Source organism: Vigna unguiculata, chromosome 9 (assembly GCF_004118075.2).
Source record: "Vigna unguiculata cultivar IT97K-499-35 chromosome 9, ASM411807v1, whole genome shotgun sequence".
NCBI classification, from domain to species: domain Eukaryota; kingdom Viridiplantae; phylum Streptophyta; class Magnoliopsida; order Fabales; family Fabaceae; genus Vigna; species Vigna unguiculata.
Genome location: NC_040287.1, coordinates 25,926,445 through 25,945,256, shown reverse-complemented (window position 1 = coordinate 25,945,256; position 18,812 = coordinate 25,926,445). Strand labels below are relative to the sequence as shown.

The 18,812-nt window shown below is 34.4% G+C and overlaps 1 protein-coding gene across 1 annotated transcript; it reads right to left on the bottom strand.

The window, feature by feature from the left end:
* Window positions 1-339: 339 nt before the first annotated feature.
* On the bottom strand, window positions 340-2,990 carry LOC114163602. Its single transcript, XM_028047907.1, has 8 exons — window positions 2,436-2,990; window positions 2,235-2,360; window positions 1,656-2,158; window positions 1,488-1,572; window positions 1,316-1,405; window positions 725-825; window positions 544-634; window positions 340-450 (listed from the first exon to the last, which is right to left on the bottom strand). Exons 1-8 carry the CDS (start codon window positions 2,808-2,810, stop codon window positions 340-342), a joined length of 1,482 nt encoding a protein of 493 aa, XP_027903708.1. The 5' UTR covers window positions 2,811-2,990.
* Window positions 2,991-18,812: the final 15,822 nt, after the last annotated feature.

Below are 18,812 nucleotides of genomic sequence, written 5' to 3'. Positions count from 1 at the left end.
TATTGTTCCCAGCTTTTGTTCACAAAATTCGCATTATCATGCTGTTCTGCAGTTAATTTAATTAATATGCGACAAAATTAGGGATATCAACGTACTTATCATCAGTTACCAGGTAACACAAAAATATAAAGTGGGTATACACTTATATGGAAGTTGGTCATCACTTATATGGAACTTGGTCATCACAGAACAAACAGCAGGCAACTTTAATATATAACATAAGTGATTGTTAAAAACATAGTTTACAAAGGAGTGCAACTTTAATATATAAAGGACGTCAGCCATATCAAAAAAGACCTTAAAGTTACACTATTGATCAACACTAAAATATTTACATTTCTACTTCTTTAAAGATGGTTTAAATATTTCAAGTACAGCCTCCCTATGCTTATTTTCTGGGTGAAGAATCCAGTCACAAATGTACTGCTGCCTGAATTGTTGTAGATCCTCCTGCCACAAAAGAACAACTACTTAATTACATATTCATATCAAAATAACTTTATGCAAGTTAAATGTAAACAGTTCCAAGGATATTATACTCACATCAGTGTAAGCTGGCATGCTTTTCCCATCAAATCTTTTTATGCCATCCCATATCTCAAGATACTTCAACACCATAATACCATAATCATGCCTGGAAGTGGTTAACAAAACAATTATTGAAAACTTCCTAATTACGTAACCAAGTTGTATGAATAGGCTATTCAATTAAAGTTGTGCTTACAAATTAGGCTGTTCAGGAACGTCTTCAATATGGACTTCAAATGTTGGCTTCAATTTATTTTTGTCATTTAATAGCCAAAAGAGATTTTCCACATTTTGTACCTATAATAGATATTAATCGAACATAAATAATGTGAACACAATGAACATCAGTAAGTGAAATTTTATAATGTCACAGATGGACCTACCACGTGAGTATCAATCTGTTTTCGCCTTCGACATTTGTGTGCAAGTGAATCTAAGACAAAGAACTCTTTCGTTTTACAATTAAAAGCATAACACCACCAATGTTTAGCATAAATGACTGGGGCAAACAACTAAATACAAGTAACATTAACAAACACATTTCATTTTGTAACAAAATATAACAGCATTTAACAAGTAAAGATACTCACAAAATCTGCTGTTCATATATCCTGCACTGAAACCAAATCACGTGTCAGGTAATGCCTGTAGTCATCTAGACACCACTCACGTCTATTCACCTTTCTTTTGTTACAATCAAGGATAACTGCATTCTGAATCACAACAAAAGTCAATACTTATACACTAATTTAAGCATAAATAGTAAAGGAACAAAAAAAAAACTTACTGTATAGAAAGGATTGAATATAACCCTGCTAATCTTCCCGGTCAGCATTTTCTGTCTATACATGAACTCGTACGCTGCAAACATTATAGACTGAACACAAAAAAAATAATTATATCAGTACATGGTTGTAGTAACAATAGAAATAGTCATAAACTTAAGTTTCATACTTTACCATGTTATCAATCCAACCACGTGGACGAAAACATTGACATTCATCGCTCCTCAATATCTCACCATTCAAATCAACATAAATAGTTCTGAAAAGTAAAAAGAAACAACTCAAAGTGTTAACTATTAGTGTGTGTTGACGTTGAATACATTATTAATAAAAATAGCATACCTGGGACAACCAACAGCAGTCACATCCTTATACAATTTAGCCTTATCTATAAATAGTGTATTACTTTGACCTTCAGTGTTAGGCTTAATAGCTTTGTCGTCTCCATTATGGTTGGCTTTTGGTTTGTCATTGAGGTCATCTTCCTCACACTGATGAGGTTGCGGACTCTCTTCCCGGTGTGAAGGACAAGCCTGGCCTTCATCAGACTTCCATTGCTCAGAAGAACATCTATCTTCTTCATTAACATCATTTCCTTTTCCTGCACAGGAGTCAGGTTCAGGAGCATCAAAAAATTCATCACGCATCTTCTTTATCTGTTCTTTCATGTTAAGAATCATCCGTTCATGTTTTTCAAATTTTTCTTCCAAATCCACTTGCTGTTTGGAATGACAAACACCCTGCATGCCATCATTATTCACATTATATTGTTCATCAATGTGAACGACATTTTGCACTATTGGGTTGTTCCTCTCCTCTGCAGTTAGGGCCCAACCAAACACAATCTACAAATAAAATAAATCTGTTTGGAACACATTTCGTAATAAAACCAAACATATACAAATACAACTCAAATAAAACCTTATTCTTTTCAAAAGCAGACTCAATATTAGGTGTCCTAATCTTCACGGAGGGCCACCGCAGAAATCTTGGGAATTGAACCTCCCCCTCTACATCTTCTAAGCCAAGACGACGAGCAGCCCAAACCTATAAAAATGTTAGACAAATCAATAAATTATAAAAATGCATAAGGAAAATAAAGGTTGCTAAAACATTAATTACCTGAACAACTACAACAGATCCGGCTAAGTTAAGGCTACGAGTATTTATCTTTTCTCGTACAACCTTACATCCACGATTGAGTGCAGAGATCAAAAAACTATGCACTGACTCTGCCCAATTATATTCGCTTAAGTTGTCAACGTTGTCTAACACTTTGAAAGGCATATTGGTCACTGTCCTAGATGTCCTAGGAAAATAAAATACAGTAAAACAAAGTAACAGATACAACCTACACGCATTCTCTACATCATCATCACTAACCACTAGGTTCTTAATCTTCTTAATTATGTCTCGCAAGGTGATTGGTTTCTTCTCAAAAAGTGAACCTACTACCCCACTTACATCATCATCAAATTCAACACATTTACCAACCATACTAAGACCTAAGCATACACAAACATCATAAACCGATAACCCCACCAAATGCTGACCTACACGAATATATTCCCCTTGTGGAACCCATCTACGCAACACTTCCCTCAACAAAGGACAATTTATTTCCAATGCGTTGTCCACCTCCAAACACCATCTAAATGGTGTTGCCTGAATCCGTTTACGGTGAGTGGCTTTTAGTACACTGTTTACTTCAACAATGTACTTGCTTTCGCACCTATGCACAATTCGCACCTATAGCACCATGAACAAAATATTATTTATTAGAAATAATAAAAAAAGTTAAATAACTTAAAGATTCTAATTATACCTGATCAACATTTTCCACCACCTTCTTCTTCTTTCCCTTATTGCCTGCTTCTGGAATACATTTGCGTTCACGTTTGCTAGACATCTTACTTAAAATTCCTAAATAAAACCAAATATAACTGAAAATTTATCACATGGACCAAAGTAAATAAAATCATAAACAATTATTGACTGCCATAACAAAACAGATAAAAAATTCGATTAATACTGATTGCAAAAAATGTATCACAGGTCATCACTTGGGTGCACAAAAGTCATCACCAACAAATTAGAAGTCTTTAACCCCACTAATTACAAATCACATATTATTAACAAAATTTTGTCACCCCAAACACACGAATTAACTGCTATAGTATCAGTTCAAAAAAATTGAGTAAAACCACATTGTTGCAACAAATGATGCACAGGTCATCATTTACTTGCACACAGGTCATCACACACAAAAATGCTGCTTATAAGAAAGTCAAATCAATGTTGAAGAGGGTCCAACGCAGCAAATGATCCAATGGGGCCTTTACAGTTATCCTATCAATCTTCAAAAGACTATCAATCTTCAAAACACTATATTTCTTCATTCAGCTCAAAATCCTAGTTTCCCAAAGTATGCAATTATAGCCATTATTGGAAAATCAATTGTTGATATTGTGACAGAATATATTTACATGAATAACAATTATAAAGTTAAAACCAAAAATGTCTTTTTTTTTCTATAAATGGTTATAAGTTCACATTCTCTCTCTGTATCATGCACTTTTTCCATTACAGAAGTCAAATCCTAAGAATTTACAAACTTAATATCTATTAATAAAAGGTAATTAAAAAGGTAATATTGTAAATTTGAAAAGAAAATTTTAATTTGAATATGAATTTTGTAGAAAAGGTACTTAAAAGGATGATGAGTAATTACTTTTTTAATAAACATGAATCATTACTGATATAATATAATGAATATAAAACAAGAAATTGCTGAAAATTTTGTTCTAAAATATAGATTTATGCAAACTTGTATGTAAACTGCTATCACAAAGCTGATTGAGGAATCATGTGAATTTCTTAATCTGATTCAAAACAGACCATCTAATCCCTACTTTTAATAAACGCCATGTTGTCAAATATCTTGCCACCCAGACATGATTTAGACTATTTTTTATGGCCAAGGAACTGAAGAAAGAAATTGAAGAAAATGAGCGAGATTGCATTACTTTAGCTTGTTAAATTAGAGGAAGTCCCGTTGCTGGATAATCATATACACAAATAAAGAACTCCAAAGGAGTGCAGATTGAACCTTAGCCCAAGTGCCATCTCACGTACTAGTCTTTTACTGCAGCAAATGAACTTTTTCGAAAACCAAGGGCTTTAAGTTTCACTAAGAAAATTCAGGCTTTAATAATAGTGCTTCTATGGCAATCCTGATAGGGTCTGTTTTTCAAGTGTTAATAATAGGATATCATCCTTAATGCTTTATTACGTTTTACAGTACTCTATGTTTTATTGATCTTGAAACTAACCATTAGTCTTTCTGCATGAAAAATCTTACTGCCAATGCCTAAATGGATACATTTAATGCTATCTCACAAAGGAAGAGGTGGGGTGGGGTTAAATTATGACCCTTTTAACGACATATAACATTCTTCTTTAATGCTACATTGACTTTTGAACTAGAAGACGTTCTCAACAATTCTCCTCTCTTTATCAACTAAGTCCAAATTGTCAGATTTATTCTGAACAAGGAAATGATCAAAGAAAAACAGAGGTGGTATACCTCTTCACTTGGAATGCTCCGGTGCATTTATAAGGTGCTTAAGGAGTGATAGGAAAAAACGCTTATTGGAAAAGTTATCTACCTTTTTCCCTGAAATTGTAGTGTATTAATTGGTGAGATATGTGTCTTGTCTGTTAAGCCCCTTAGTTTCTCATAGTTGGTGAGATTCGAACTTTCAATCTATATTACAGATACGCACTATCATAGTGGACAACATTGAAAAAATATTGGAGAGAGGTGACCGGATTGAGCTTCTTGTTTATAAGACAGCAACAATGCAAGACAGTGCATTTCACTTTAGGAAACAGTCGAAGCGCCTTCGAAGAGCTCTTTGGATGAAAAATTTTAAACTACTGTGAGTAAAATTTCTTTCATACGTTACACACAAGAAAATACATTTTGGAAAGTATACATTTTCTATCTGGGATTCAACAAATTCTTTGGATTTAAAGTGATGGGGCTGGGTTTTTTGACATAGGGAAACTTCTAAATTCTGTGCTACACACAACACATATATTGATATTCGATAACAACCAAACATTCAAAAATCACACACACAGTTTGATCCCAGAGAAAACAAAAAAGTTCAAATCAAATAAAGAAGCCATATCAGACAGATATTCCAGATTCTAATACTCCTCATCTCCGTCACCATCTTCTCCATCGCCACATCCATCAAGTTATCATCTAAAAATTATATTCATGCACTTGAACAACCCCTAAGACAACAAATACAAATAAAATTGGCATACCTACAATCTGCTACAAAGCCTTAGGAAAATGAACTGTGGCCTTTCAAAACAGTGGTTGACTAATGGAGGATATGCTTCGTCAGAACTCCCTTTCACTCCAAAAACCGTTGGAGTTGACGGAGACAATACAACCTACAACTGCGACCACAAAAGGGGGTCAAATGAGAACTGATACCAGTGAGTACGGGGGAGAAAGGAAAGAATGTTGAAATCTAAGACCAAACAACCATTCGCCACCTACACTGAACACCTTGCCGGCGGGAACAAAAACGGCGACTATGCGGAGAGAAGAGGATCTTCCACTGAGTGCGCCGGAGAAACACCAAAGAGAAACGATTCAACTCCTCCACAGCAAACGCCCTCCCTGTCCGCAAACCCTAACCCTTTCAAGGTTTAGCTGCCACAGAGATTCCGCATACCCACACTGTGCTATCTTATGCTATCTTCCTTCGCCAGACGAACCACTCCAAAATCCGTTCGCGTTGCCGGTGACAACACAACCTACAACTGCCACCACAAAAGGGAAAGTCAGTACTCATACCAGTGAGCGCGGGGAGAACGAAAGAATGTTCAAAATTTTTACCAATAAACCCTTCGCCATCTACAATGCACACCCTGCCAGTGAGAAGACAGTTGTTGTGCGGCGACTGTGCGGAGACTGTTCGGAGACGGAGTGCGCGGGAGAAGGAACAAATACAAACGTTCAACCCATTCTCTCAAAATTGCTTCTGACCCGAATATTCACGCCCAAGCCCACTCTCCAAAAACTGCTTCTGACCCGAAATCTCGTTTTTGCTCCCACTCTCCACACGAAACCCTAATTTCCTACCCTTTCAATTAAAACGCGCCCAAACCCACTATCCAAAATGCCTTCTGACCCGATTCTGACCCGCCCAACCCACTATCCGCTACAAGCCACGTCTGGAGTAAAATGGTTCACAAAAATTACTTTTAATTTAAAAAATTATTTCCACATGTGCATGCCACGTCAGGGGGTCACTTATGGAGTCAAAAAAAGGGGTCAGCATATCATTTTCCTTTATTTAATGGTGCAGACTTTTGTTCATTTTCACACCACTTTGCATTTTCTCTTTCTTCTTTCTTTACTTTCTCTTTCACGTAAAAAGGCATGGGATTTAACTTTGGTGGGCCACACACATATATAAATATACAAATGCTTGTTCAATCACGTAGATGACCTTTCTCAAGATTAGCATGTTGGTTGGTGCATGGGTGGGGTCCACATGTAATAACAAATTCTCTTTCCTTGCTTGCATTATTTTTGTTTTACGTAGGACTTACATTTTTTTTTCTTTCATTCTTTAAACTTTTGGTTCTCTTTAAATTCTCATATTTTTGGATGATGCTTTTCATTTGGTTTTACTAATTATTTTATGTGTTAATGTATTGGTGGGATATTATGAGATGGGTGGTCCTTCTTCATTTTCATGGGTTGCATGGTTATGGAGTTAAAGTGGTTGTTTGAGGATAGTTACGTGTGTGTGATGTTATACATGCGTTTGAATGAATGTCACTCGTTGAGTTCATTCTTAAATGTGTTGGTTAGTAAGTTGATGGGTTGTTGATGGAACTTTATTTTCTCATGTGTGATGTGATGGTGAGTACTTTCTTGGCAATATATAAATTCTCATGTGTTGCATGTTGGGAGTGTTTTGCCTTGTTGAAAGCTCTTGGTGGAATTAAATGTTGAGTGAGGTTTTCCGTACCTAGGAACCTAGTGAAGACTCTTTCGCCTGTGTGAAGCAGTGGTAGAGGATTGGTTCGAGTGTTGTACCCTTTCGCCTGTGTGAAGCAGTGGGGAGGGGAAAGATGTTTTCACCTTATTTTGGCTCGTTACAAGTATAGTGCCCGATGTGCAATGCATTAACATTTTTACTCATAATTCCTTGAGGAATAAGGGAGACCGTCTGGCTGCGATAGTGGGACACATCAAACCATTTGTTCTAGGAAACTAGATGTTGTTGTGGGGTGAGAGGCCGCGAAAAACCAAAGCTTGATTATGATCACTATGTTAAGGATTTGAGATGAATCATGTGATAGTTTGTTGGTTTGATATGGTTGTTTGGATGTTCGGGTTATGTGTTCAAAATAAAGTTTGATTGTGATCTTAAATGCTTAAGTGTTACTTGAATGAGATGTTGAGTATTATTTGTCGTGTTATATTTACGTAATTCTTTTATATATTATTGTTTATGGTTAGCTTACCCCTATTTGTTTGTTTATGTGTTTGTTGTGTGTGCGATGATCGTATAACGTGTGTGTTATACGGGAGCAGATGATAATGTAGATACTTTTGGCATGTAGTAGATCGACAAGAGACTGGGGTGAACTCGGGAGTTTTTACAATTTATAATTTTCTTTTGTTCACAATTATTATTGGAAGTTTTTTTGACAAAGTAACGTTTTGAACTATGTAATTTAAATAAAATATAAGTTTTTATTAGTACATTTTCAATGAAAATCCTTTTTCGCTAAACAATGATAATTTTCTAACTTTCCGTGGCATCCCAAAATTGGGGTGTTATAATGGTCACCCACCAAAGCTCAAAACGCAAAAATGGAGGTTGGAGAGAAGAATAAAATACGGTTGTCCATGCTAAAAGACCTAAAATCTTATGGTCAAATCAATTCTACCACTATTATTTACAAAAAGGACACTACTGGGTGAAAAATTACAAAAATGTCACTACTTAGCCTCAAATGTTGGCCCATTCACTTAGATGACGTGGAAATGATGTGGAAATGACGTGGAAATGACGTGACAACTCTCTTCATCTGAAGATTAATGTCCAAGATCCAGAATTGCTTCACCAAAGTACCTAAAAATAATTAAAAACGAAAATTAGGCCAAATAATTTGAAATTAACCCAAATTCGGAATAGTGGCCCAATAAAGATAAATAATTAAGCACTGAACAACAATCAAATAGGTACACAAAGGCTAGTGGAATGGAGGAAAATAATGACTCATCATTGACATCGACCACAAACGAAATTTTACATAATATGGTCAAGGTGGCTCCATCGAAAATCGGTCGAGTTGACCCCAACCGAAATTTGGTCGTATTTTGCCAGATTTTGTAGAGTCGGCCCCGAACAAAATTTGGTAGTACTTGATAAAGTCGGTCTCGAACGAAATTTGACTAAATTTAGCCTCGGTTGAAATTTTCCGTATTCAACCTAATTTTATTAAGTGTGCCCCTACCAAAATTTTGCTGAGTCCGTCTTAGCCCCAATTTGGTCATATTCGGCTGATTCAACCCCTACCCAAATTTGGTAGTATTCGATCGTGTTATCCCCAAACGAAATTTGGCCGTATTCGGTCAAATTCGACAAAGTTGGCCCCGTACCAAATTTGGTCATATTTAGAAGGATCAACCCCGGCCAAAATTCATGCCAAATCCAGTCGAGTCGGCCTCGAACGAAATTTGGCCAAGTCGGCCCTTGCCCAAATTTGGTCGTACTCAAACGCATTAACTCTTAATGAAATTTGGTCATATTTGACCGTGTCGACCCCGACCGAAATTTGGCCTCAATTTGGATATATTTGGACTCGTCAACGCCTAACGAAATTTGTTCGAATTCAACCAAGTTAGCCACGACCGATGTTTGGTAGAGTTGGTTCAATCGAAATTTGATTTCGTCCAAAATTTGACCAAATTCAGTCACATTGGCCCATGCCGAATCTTTTTAAGACAGGCTCAACCGAGATTTAGCCCACTCGGCTCAACCAAAAATCGTCCAAGTCGACCCTCGTCGAAATTCTTCCAAATTTGGTAGTTGTTGACCTCAACAACCTAAGTTTTAGAAAATTTCATTTAAATTTATTTTATAAGAAATAAATTCTAGATTTTGAATTGGATCCAGATTTAAATCTTGATCCAAATATTTGGATCTGAATTTTTAAAAAATCCAAACTAATTCTACCAAAAAAATAGATTGGGATCCAAAATCTAATCCAATTATTTATATCTAAAATTTCTAAAATCCAACACATCATTAGGGTTGGGCAAAAAATCCAATTTTCTTGATCCGATCCACTTTTTTCCGGTTGAATCCATTTAAGATCCATTTTATTAAAAATCCAATCCATTGAAAATCCATTTTATTGGATATGGATTTCAATCTAATCTATATTTTATATATTTTATGGATTGTGATAGAGGACTATCTCCTAAACTTCAAGTAGTACGAATTTGAGGACAAATTCTTTTCAAGAAGGAAGGTAAGATGGAGGACTATTTCCTAAACATATATAAGAAGAACTTGAGGAAGAACATTTGCAATTCAAGGATCTATGACAAGGTCAAAGATCAAAACATGCCTCCTTAAAACTTATAATGTTCCATGAAGGAGGAAACTTAAAGAACATGAAGATCATGAACACAATATAAAAATAGTTTTTAGAAAAATTAATTTATATTTCTATGTTTTTGGGCTTTGTCTATCTTCTAGAAATTAGTTTATGTTTTTATGTTTTTGGGCTTTAGACTTTTTTTAGAGTTTCTAGGTTTTCTTAAACTTATATGCCTATATATAGAAGTACCAAAAACTAATGTAAACATTTTTAGTCATATATTGAATTTTATTTCACTAAAGAGAGGATTCTCTTTGTTCTTGGCTTAGGCCTCTGGTTCTTATCAAAGATTAACATCTTTGTGGCGAATCTTCACTTGACTTATCAATATGCTAGATTGTGGTGTCCTCCATCTCTGTCTTATTCAACCTTCTTCTCTGATTTATTATCATTATGTCTTTGGAAGATTCAAATTCAGAAACGATCGTACTCTTTTCTGGATAGGATTGTATCATCTGGTATCTATAACAAGGTTCTGGTTTGAATTTCCTCTTCTACCTTATTTTTCTATCATATGAAAAAAAAACAATAATTTTTGAATGTCATTCTTCTAATACACGACCAATTAATGTTTGTGTCCAACTACTTTCCTACATCTTTTCATTCTGGGTATGTACTGAAATTCCTCAAATGGTACCACAATATGTTGAACCAATTCAACAAGTCTACGTGTAAGATATCCAACATCTGATGTTCGTATAGCAGTATCTACAACCCCTTTACGAGCTCCGTAGCAAGAAATTATATATTCTATTAAAGATATTGTGTTTTGTGCTTTGTTTTGAAATCCGATTTGTTTCATTATTCTTAGAATTTTGTGAGTAAACCTCAATGGTTTTATCCAATTTCATTGTATTTTTAATTTGTCGTGTTTTTTTCTTTTTCTTGTTAATTGTAGTCCCAATTAACTGTTTGCAATTACAATTACATTGATTTTCATGAGTTTGGGGTTTTGTTTAGTTTTCCTTGTTTGTTTGTTGAATTGCAACATTGAAAAAAAGAAGAGAAAAGAAAAGAAAGAATATTGGATCCAATTAAAAAAAGGAAACAAATATATATATTTTGAAAGAAAAAAAAAGGAAAGTAAGGATCCAAAAAAAAAGAATAAAAGGAGTTCAACACATTTTTTTGCTGCAATTTTATTTGTGGTTTATTGATCTATTGAATTATAATGAGTCTTTTTTTATTTTCTTAGGGTCTTCACAATGTCTATTTTAACTCTTTTTGGTAGTCTTATTAGTTTCTAATTTTATTGTTTTGTGTCTTTAAAATTCTTTGAAGTTTTTGTGTAGAGTTTTGATTTTTCTTTTTCCTTTTGAGTCAAGATTAATATATTGCAACATTTTTCACATTGTTTGTTCACTCTTTGCTTAAGCTACTAGAGTTCTTTGTTAAGCGCTAAACGGAATTTGTGTGGTAAAAGGCAAGAGATTAATTTCAAGAAAAGCCTATAAAGTGTGATACACAAGTAGAATTTTGAGAGAAACACTTAGAAGAGTGGTGAGGTCCTAAATATATTTTATTATTACTAACTGTCACAACCGAAATCGCGACGAGACGACGAACCAAAAAATTAAAATTTGTAAAAACAGAGTTTGAAGTCACCACCATAGTTATTATAGGAAATTATGGAAAACCATAAAAAAGAACAAGGTCTGCAAAAAAAAAATAGATTTTGGGTTCGGGAGTCGGTTACGCGTGGGGAAGGTATTAGCACCCCACAGCGTCCGTCCTAAGACGGTACCTTTAATTAAATATGCAAAAGTTATGTGGTTTTTTCAAAATATTTAATTTTCCCAAAAAATATTAATAAAAGAATGTACAAAAAACAACAAAACTATTTTCTTTACTTTTTGGCCCGACGAGGATTAATCCTCGTTCCTACGTATCTCCATGTGAATGGAGAATCAGGGTTACGTAGTTCTTTTTGAAAAATCTATTTGGAAAATTATTTGAAAATGATTTAATTTGTTTTATAATTTTGAAAATCTTTTTATTTAAATTTTAGTATTATTTTAAAATTGATGTCACGCGACGCGAGCGACCGGATAGACACTTCAAATAAATTATTTTTTTTCCTAATCTTTTATTTTTTATTTTTTAATCATTTATAAATTTTTAATATTTTTTTAAGTTATTTTAGAGTAGTTATGGATGTCATTGCGATGTGAGCAACCAAATAGATATAAAAGAGTAAACAAAGAAGGTTATATTTTATTTTTGGATCATCTATATATATTTTTAGAAAAAGAAAAAGTCTAAATTGAATGTCATGCAACGCGAGCGGCCGGGCATACAATAAAGAAAGGGGAAAATATTTTTTATGATAAAAGAAATGAAAATTGAAAAAAAACTAAATCAAAAGCTGAAAGAATTGAGAGTGATGTACCTTAAAAAAATTTTCAATATCTCCCCACCTTTTCTCTTTTCTCTTTTCTTTTTTGTTTTTCTTCCTTTTCTAATTTATGTTTGTTTTTTCAATAGAGATAAAGATGATAGGTGTCTATGTGGGTGGTAATGAGAGGAAGAGAGAGTGTAAAGAATGTTTTTTTTTTCTACCTCCTTCAATATGTTTTTTTAAGAGAGATCAGAAAGGAGGTGTGTATGTGGGAATGGTGATGGGAAAGAATTAGAGAAGTGTGAGAATTATCTTTTTTTTCGGTCCTGACAGAGTGCGTATTTATACTCGCACCTTGCAATATCAATACAATCTCAGCCTTAATTGTAATGAACAATATAAGGAAGGAATTGGTTATGATAGCAACACATTATGAGAATCAAATCACAGCAAATCAGACCACAAAATCAATCATCATCAATAACAAATTAGAGCACAAAATTATCCTAATTAATAATATTGATTCTTACCATTTGAAGAGATATTGCTTCTAAATTATTATATTATTAATTTCTCTATGTAGAAAATATTTGAGTTATTGGGCTCATGAAAATTAATAACAAATTTGGCTCTTCCTCCTTTTTTCTTCTTTTTTTTTTCTCTTTTTTTTCTCTTTTTCTTTCTTTTTTGTCCTAAAATTAAAGCTTGAAAATATTTAAAGAAAATTTTGTTTCACCTTATTTTTTACTTTTATTTTTATTTTTTGAAAATAAATTTATTCACCTGGACGAAATTGGGTGTTGACACTAACCTTTTCTTGTAGGGACTATAAATATTGAGTAATGCAACATGTTTCCAAAAAGGCATCCTAATGGAACTGGTTTAACATATGGTTTAAATTATCCTACTCCTAACCAGGATCATTTGGTTAGAGAATTTAAAAGTACCAAGATAGTGTCACATAGAGATACACCTAGTGTTTGTGAGGCCTTGGTGGAGGATGTCAATGCCTTGGAAACCAGAATTATAATATTGTTTGGCAGAATTGGTAGTATTAAAATCATTGTCAAAGTTAGGTGCACTAAGATGTTCCAAATATGAAGGCTATGGGCATGAAACTCATCAATGTCCTAATGGAGATGTAATGAAGACCTCAAGAACTACCTATTATACTTGAAAGAGGAGGAAGAAAGGACATTGCAAATATTAGATGTATTAAAAAGGAGGCAAGAGCGAAAGCTAAAAAGAGCACATGAAAAGGAAACACTTATAGAAAATGAAGCAAAAGCAAAGAGAGAAAAAGAAGAGAAAGAAAAGAGAGAAAGAGACGAGAAAGAAAAGAGAGAAAAATAAGAGAAAGACAAGAAAGAGAGAGAAGAGAAAGAAGAAGGAGGGAGAAAAGAGAAAGAAGAGAGAGAAAAAGAAAAGAAAGAATAAAAGACTAGAAAAGAGAGAAGGAAGAAAAAAGAGAATAAGAGAAAGAAAGAAGAGAGCATTATGAATTGTCAATGAAAAAAATACTAACTTTCCTCGTATTGTTTTATTATCCAGGGAAGAATTATTCATCAAAGAGCAATGACATCAACAATGGGAAGAAGCAAGGATACCTAGGGAAGACTTGTTCATCAAGCAACAATGGAAAGATGAAAGGATACCTAGGGAAGACTTGTTCATCAAGCAACAATGGGAAGAAGAAATGATGATAAAAAAATAGGGCACAAGCTTCGAAATATATGCTCATGAATTAGCTTGTTTACCCATTCTTAACAAACTTATGGGTTATCAAAGTCATACCTATAGTTTGTTTGTTTGTTTGTTTGTTTGCACAATATTCCTATGGTTTTCTTTGAGCATTGCATCTTTTATTTGAAATTGTTTAATTATTTGTGCAAGTGAATATTTGATCTTGGAGGTAGACCTCCAAAATCTTTTATAATAAGAGATTAGCCTCTTCTAGGATCCAAATCTCATTTTAGTATAATTTCTATTTTTTTTATTTTATATTTTTGTCTTTGATTTATGTTTGTGTATGTGTTCTAGAATTCGGGTCGAATTTTCTCCAAACAGGGTAGAATGATAAGAAATCTTCAAGTGATATGAATTTGAGGAAAAATTCTATTTAACAAGGAGGGTATGATAGAGGACTATCTCCTAAACTTCAAGTGGTATGAATTTGATGACAAATTTTCTTCAAGAAGGAAGGAATGATAAAGGACTATCTTCTAAATGTAAGATCCAAAGAATTTAAATAATTAATTAAATAATTATTTAATAAATGTGGGCCATGGAAGTCTTTATGACATTAATTATTAGTCTTTATGATGTGGAAAAGTACTAGCTCAAATGGTTGAGAGTACTTGATTGTGTGTTAATTTAATTGCTTTTTATTTTAGTAATATATTTTATCTTGGTGCGTGATATTAAATATCTAAAGGTGTAGGAATTATCACGAAACATGAATTGGTTGAATTGGTTGTGCATTGACTTGTAATTGCGTGGTTGTGTGTTCAAACTTTACCAAGAATGAATTAAGCTTGCTTTTTGCCAAAAATTTGTTTGGCATGAATATGAAAGGGCAAAGAAACCCTAGCTACAAGGAGGGCAGCCTAGTGGGCTGGGAAGACAATCAATAATGGTCTTTGAATGGCCATTAACACCAAACCTAAAGCCATTTTCTTTTTCCTATCATTAACCAAAATTAAGGCATAATTAATGGTCTAATTAAGGGTGAGAGAAGGAGTTTGAAGGCTGCCATTGTAAAGTACTGTGAAAAGAGGAAATTCTGAATAGAAATCTGAGTCTAGGAGTGAGAAAAAGAGCGAAATAGTGGGAGAGCAAAGGAGACTAGGGTGGATCAAAGAAAAACTTTAAGATTCTCAAAGCTAAGCAAGGAAATCCAAGTAAGAGGAGTTGCTTCTATATGTTTTGATTCGTATATATTGTGTTGAGCCTTGCCATGATATAATAGCATGAAATTCCACTTCTTTTACGCTATTTTTTGTAAGTTTCTGGGTTTCTGCCTGGCGGTCATGAGTGTGCCGCCAGGCGACACATCATTTCTGCCTAGTTTTTTGGGTTCTGCTATGAACCACCTGGCGGCGATGAACTACTGCTAGGTGGCGCTACACTGTTCAGGACTGTTTTGGCGTGGTTTGTGCAGGAGTCATCGCGAATTCTGGAATTTGTTTGTGCAAATCATGTTGGATGATTTACTGCTATAATTTGATTATATGTGTGTATGTGGTGGCACTTTGGGAAAATTGTGCATGATAAATCATGAAAACATGTTAGGATGTTGGAGCGAAATTGTGTGGAATTCGATTTCCAGAGAATAAGGGGTAGACGAATATTAATAACTGAATTGGGCAGGAGGTTCAATTAAGCATATATGAATTGGTGTATTTTCAGTTCATTTAGAAATTGGATAAGTTCTGGAAAGGGGATGAGTTACTCGCTAGTGCCAAAAAAATAGAGGTTTCTGAAAGTATTGATACACTGCCTAGCGGCACCCTGCTTGTTGTCAGGCGACGACGATGTGTAGGCGTAGTTCTGTGAATTTAAGTGGTTGGCAAGGAGGGAGAGACTTATGGAAGTGAATCATAATAGCAATTAGGTGATGAAACAGAAAGGAATAATGCACATAGATGAATTGAGAATGAGTCCATTTCATAGGTGTGATGGTATGTTTATGTCAATGTATAGTTGTAGGAATGGTAATTAAAAAGGGAGAAATGATCATTCTAATTAAAATTGCAGGTTCTGGAGAACATAGGTTTTCTTTCAGTTTGTACTTTTGGGATGTTGGATAATCATGCATTGGTGAGTTAAGGTATCAATCATAAATTGCGTAGCTTAGATTGGAAGGTATTTGAGGGGAATATGTGGTACTATGGCAATGTGTTATAAGTAGGTTGTGTATTATGAGATACTGGACTGTGCGTCACTTTCATAAGTTAGATTAAGTCATTGAATAATGATAGAAAACTTGGAAAATCCTATGTCTTGAATAGAGGGATATGGGAATGTAAGTTATAGGTAATGGAACCATGTGGGGAGTGACAAGGTACCAAGTTTCGGACCTTGATGGATGAAAGTACATTAATACCTTTGGAGGTAATAGGGATTGTAGGATAATTTGTTTTGGGTGTTAAAACAGTAGCTGGTGTGCTACTGGTATAACGCTTGGCGGCATGGATGTGGCCACTAGGTGATAGGACCAACAAAGGTGTCCCTACAACACGTGGCGCTTGGCGGCAAGGTGTGATCCACCAGGCAATAGACCTTAAAACGGTGGGTTTGGGAGCGGCCTGGCGCCTGGTGACAATGGCGTCCCGCCAAGTGGTCTGCTTAGGTTTTTCGCCTGGCGACGCTTAGGCAGTTCCAGGCGATAGTGCTGTAGGCAATGGTTTGCATGTATTGTTTGTACGCAGTGATGTGAGACTTGGATCATGAGATGTTGTGCCATGAGCGGGTAGGTTCATGGATGGTGGTGAACACATGATGATATGAGTGGGGAGGTTCATATCCTGATACTCTCGTGTGGGGATACGAGCGAGGAGGTTCATATGTTCTGTGCTCACACTAGAGAAATGTTGTGAGCGAGGAGGTTCGTAGCTGGTGGATCACGTGTGTTGGACTACAGATGGGGAGGTCCATAGAGTTGGACTACGAGTGGGGAGGTTCGTAGAGGCAGGACCACGAGCGGGCAGGTTCGTGGGAGCATCATATATCCTGAGTCTATGGTCAACTATTTGTGTGAATTGAAGGTTGAAAAGCCTTGGGGTATTAAGGTCTTGGCCAAGAACTAACTAGAATAAAATAGTTGGATGTATTTTGATATTATTAACTTATGTGTTAACTATTTATGAGCTCACCCTTTCTGTTTGTGTTTGGGGATGATCGTGTGACTTATCACACGGGTGCAGATGATATTCCAGGTGATGTTGTTAATGCATAGCGACAGGGAGGGGGCTAGCTTGAGACTCATGACTAGGGATTTATTTATGTTTGGTTTAAACTAGTGTTTATTTTGGAACTTTTAATACATTTATGATATGGTTTATTTAATTTTAAGCGTGATGAATAATTTTTAAATTTTCCCGCGTTTAGGAATAATAAAATTATGACGTTTGATTTTCAATTATTATTTATTTATTTTAATTAAGTAATTTACAGTAGGGACGTTACACTAAACATTATAAGAAGAACTTAAGGAAGAACATTTGCAATTCAAGGATCTATGACAAGGTCAAAGATCAAAAGATGTCTCCTTAAAGCTTATAATATTCCATGAAGGAGGAAACTTAAAGAACATGAAGATCATGAGCACATTTGAAAAATAGTTTTTAGAAAAATTAATTTATGTTTCTATGTTTTTGTGCTTTGATCTTTCTTCTAGAAATTAACATATGTTTTTATGTTTCTGGGTTTTGGGCTTTCTTTTTGAGTTTCTAGGTTTTCTTAAACTTGTGTGCTTATATATAGAGGTACCAAAAACTAATGTAAGCACTTTTTAGTCATATATTGAATTTTATTTCATTAAAAAGAAGATTCTCTTTGTTATTGACCTATGCCTTTCGTTCTTATCAAAGATTAACATCTTTGGTGAATCTTCACTTGACTTATCAATTTGTTAGATTATGATGTCCTTCATCTCTGTCTTATTTCGTGTTATTCTCTTATTTATTTTCATTGTGCCTTTGTAAGATTCAAATTCAGAAACAATCATACTCTTTCCTAGATAGGATCGATCAGATTGAATATCCATTCTCTAAATCCAGATTTTCAAATATGGATAATCCAAAAAATCCATTCCAAATTTTCAATTTAAATTTTTAGTTGAGTTAAGCTAAAGGTAGAGATGAACTAGTCCAAATTTGGTAGAGTCGGCCCTGCACGAAATTTGGCCATAGTCGGTTGAATTCAGTCAAGTCAGCCTCGGTCAAAATTTGGCCGAGTCGGCGGATAACGTTATTGTTGATGCAATCAAATTAATACTACTAAATTATAGCAACTTCAGTATTGTTTAGAAAGTAGTCAACAAAATAGAAAGGTAAAGAAACCCAGAGTCGTCTCCCAACGAACATGGAATTGATTTCTAACAAATTAGTTCTTATAAAAACTATACAAAAGAGTTAATCAAATAAAATAAGGAATAAAGATATAAATTTTAAAAGGATAAAAAGATAAAAATAATGATAAAGAAAAATAGATTGATTTCACTGCTTTTTCAAATTAGATCCATCATTGGTTATTTAAAGATTATTGCTCAATTAATTATTGTTGTAGATTTACAAATTAATCAATGTAAATTCTCAATTAATTTGTTGGCGTTCTCACTATTAACCAAAGTAAATTTTCAATCAAAAGCAAGAACTTTGTAGATTAATCATATAAATTTAACCAAATTACATTCTCAATTAAATATTACTATCCTTAATCATGTC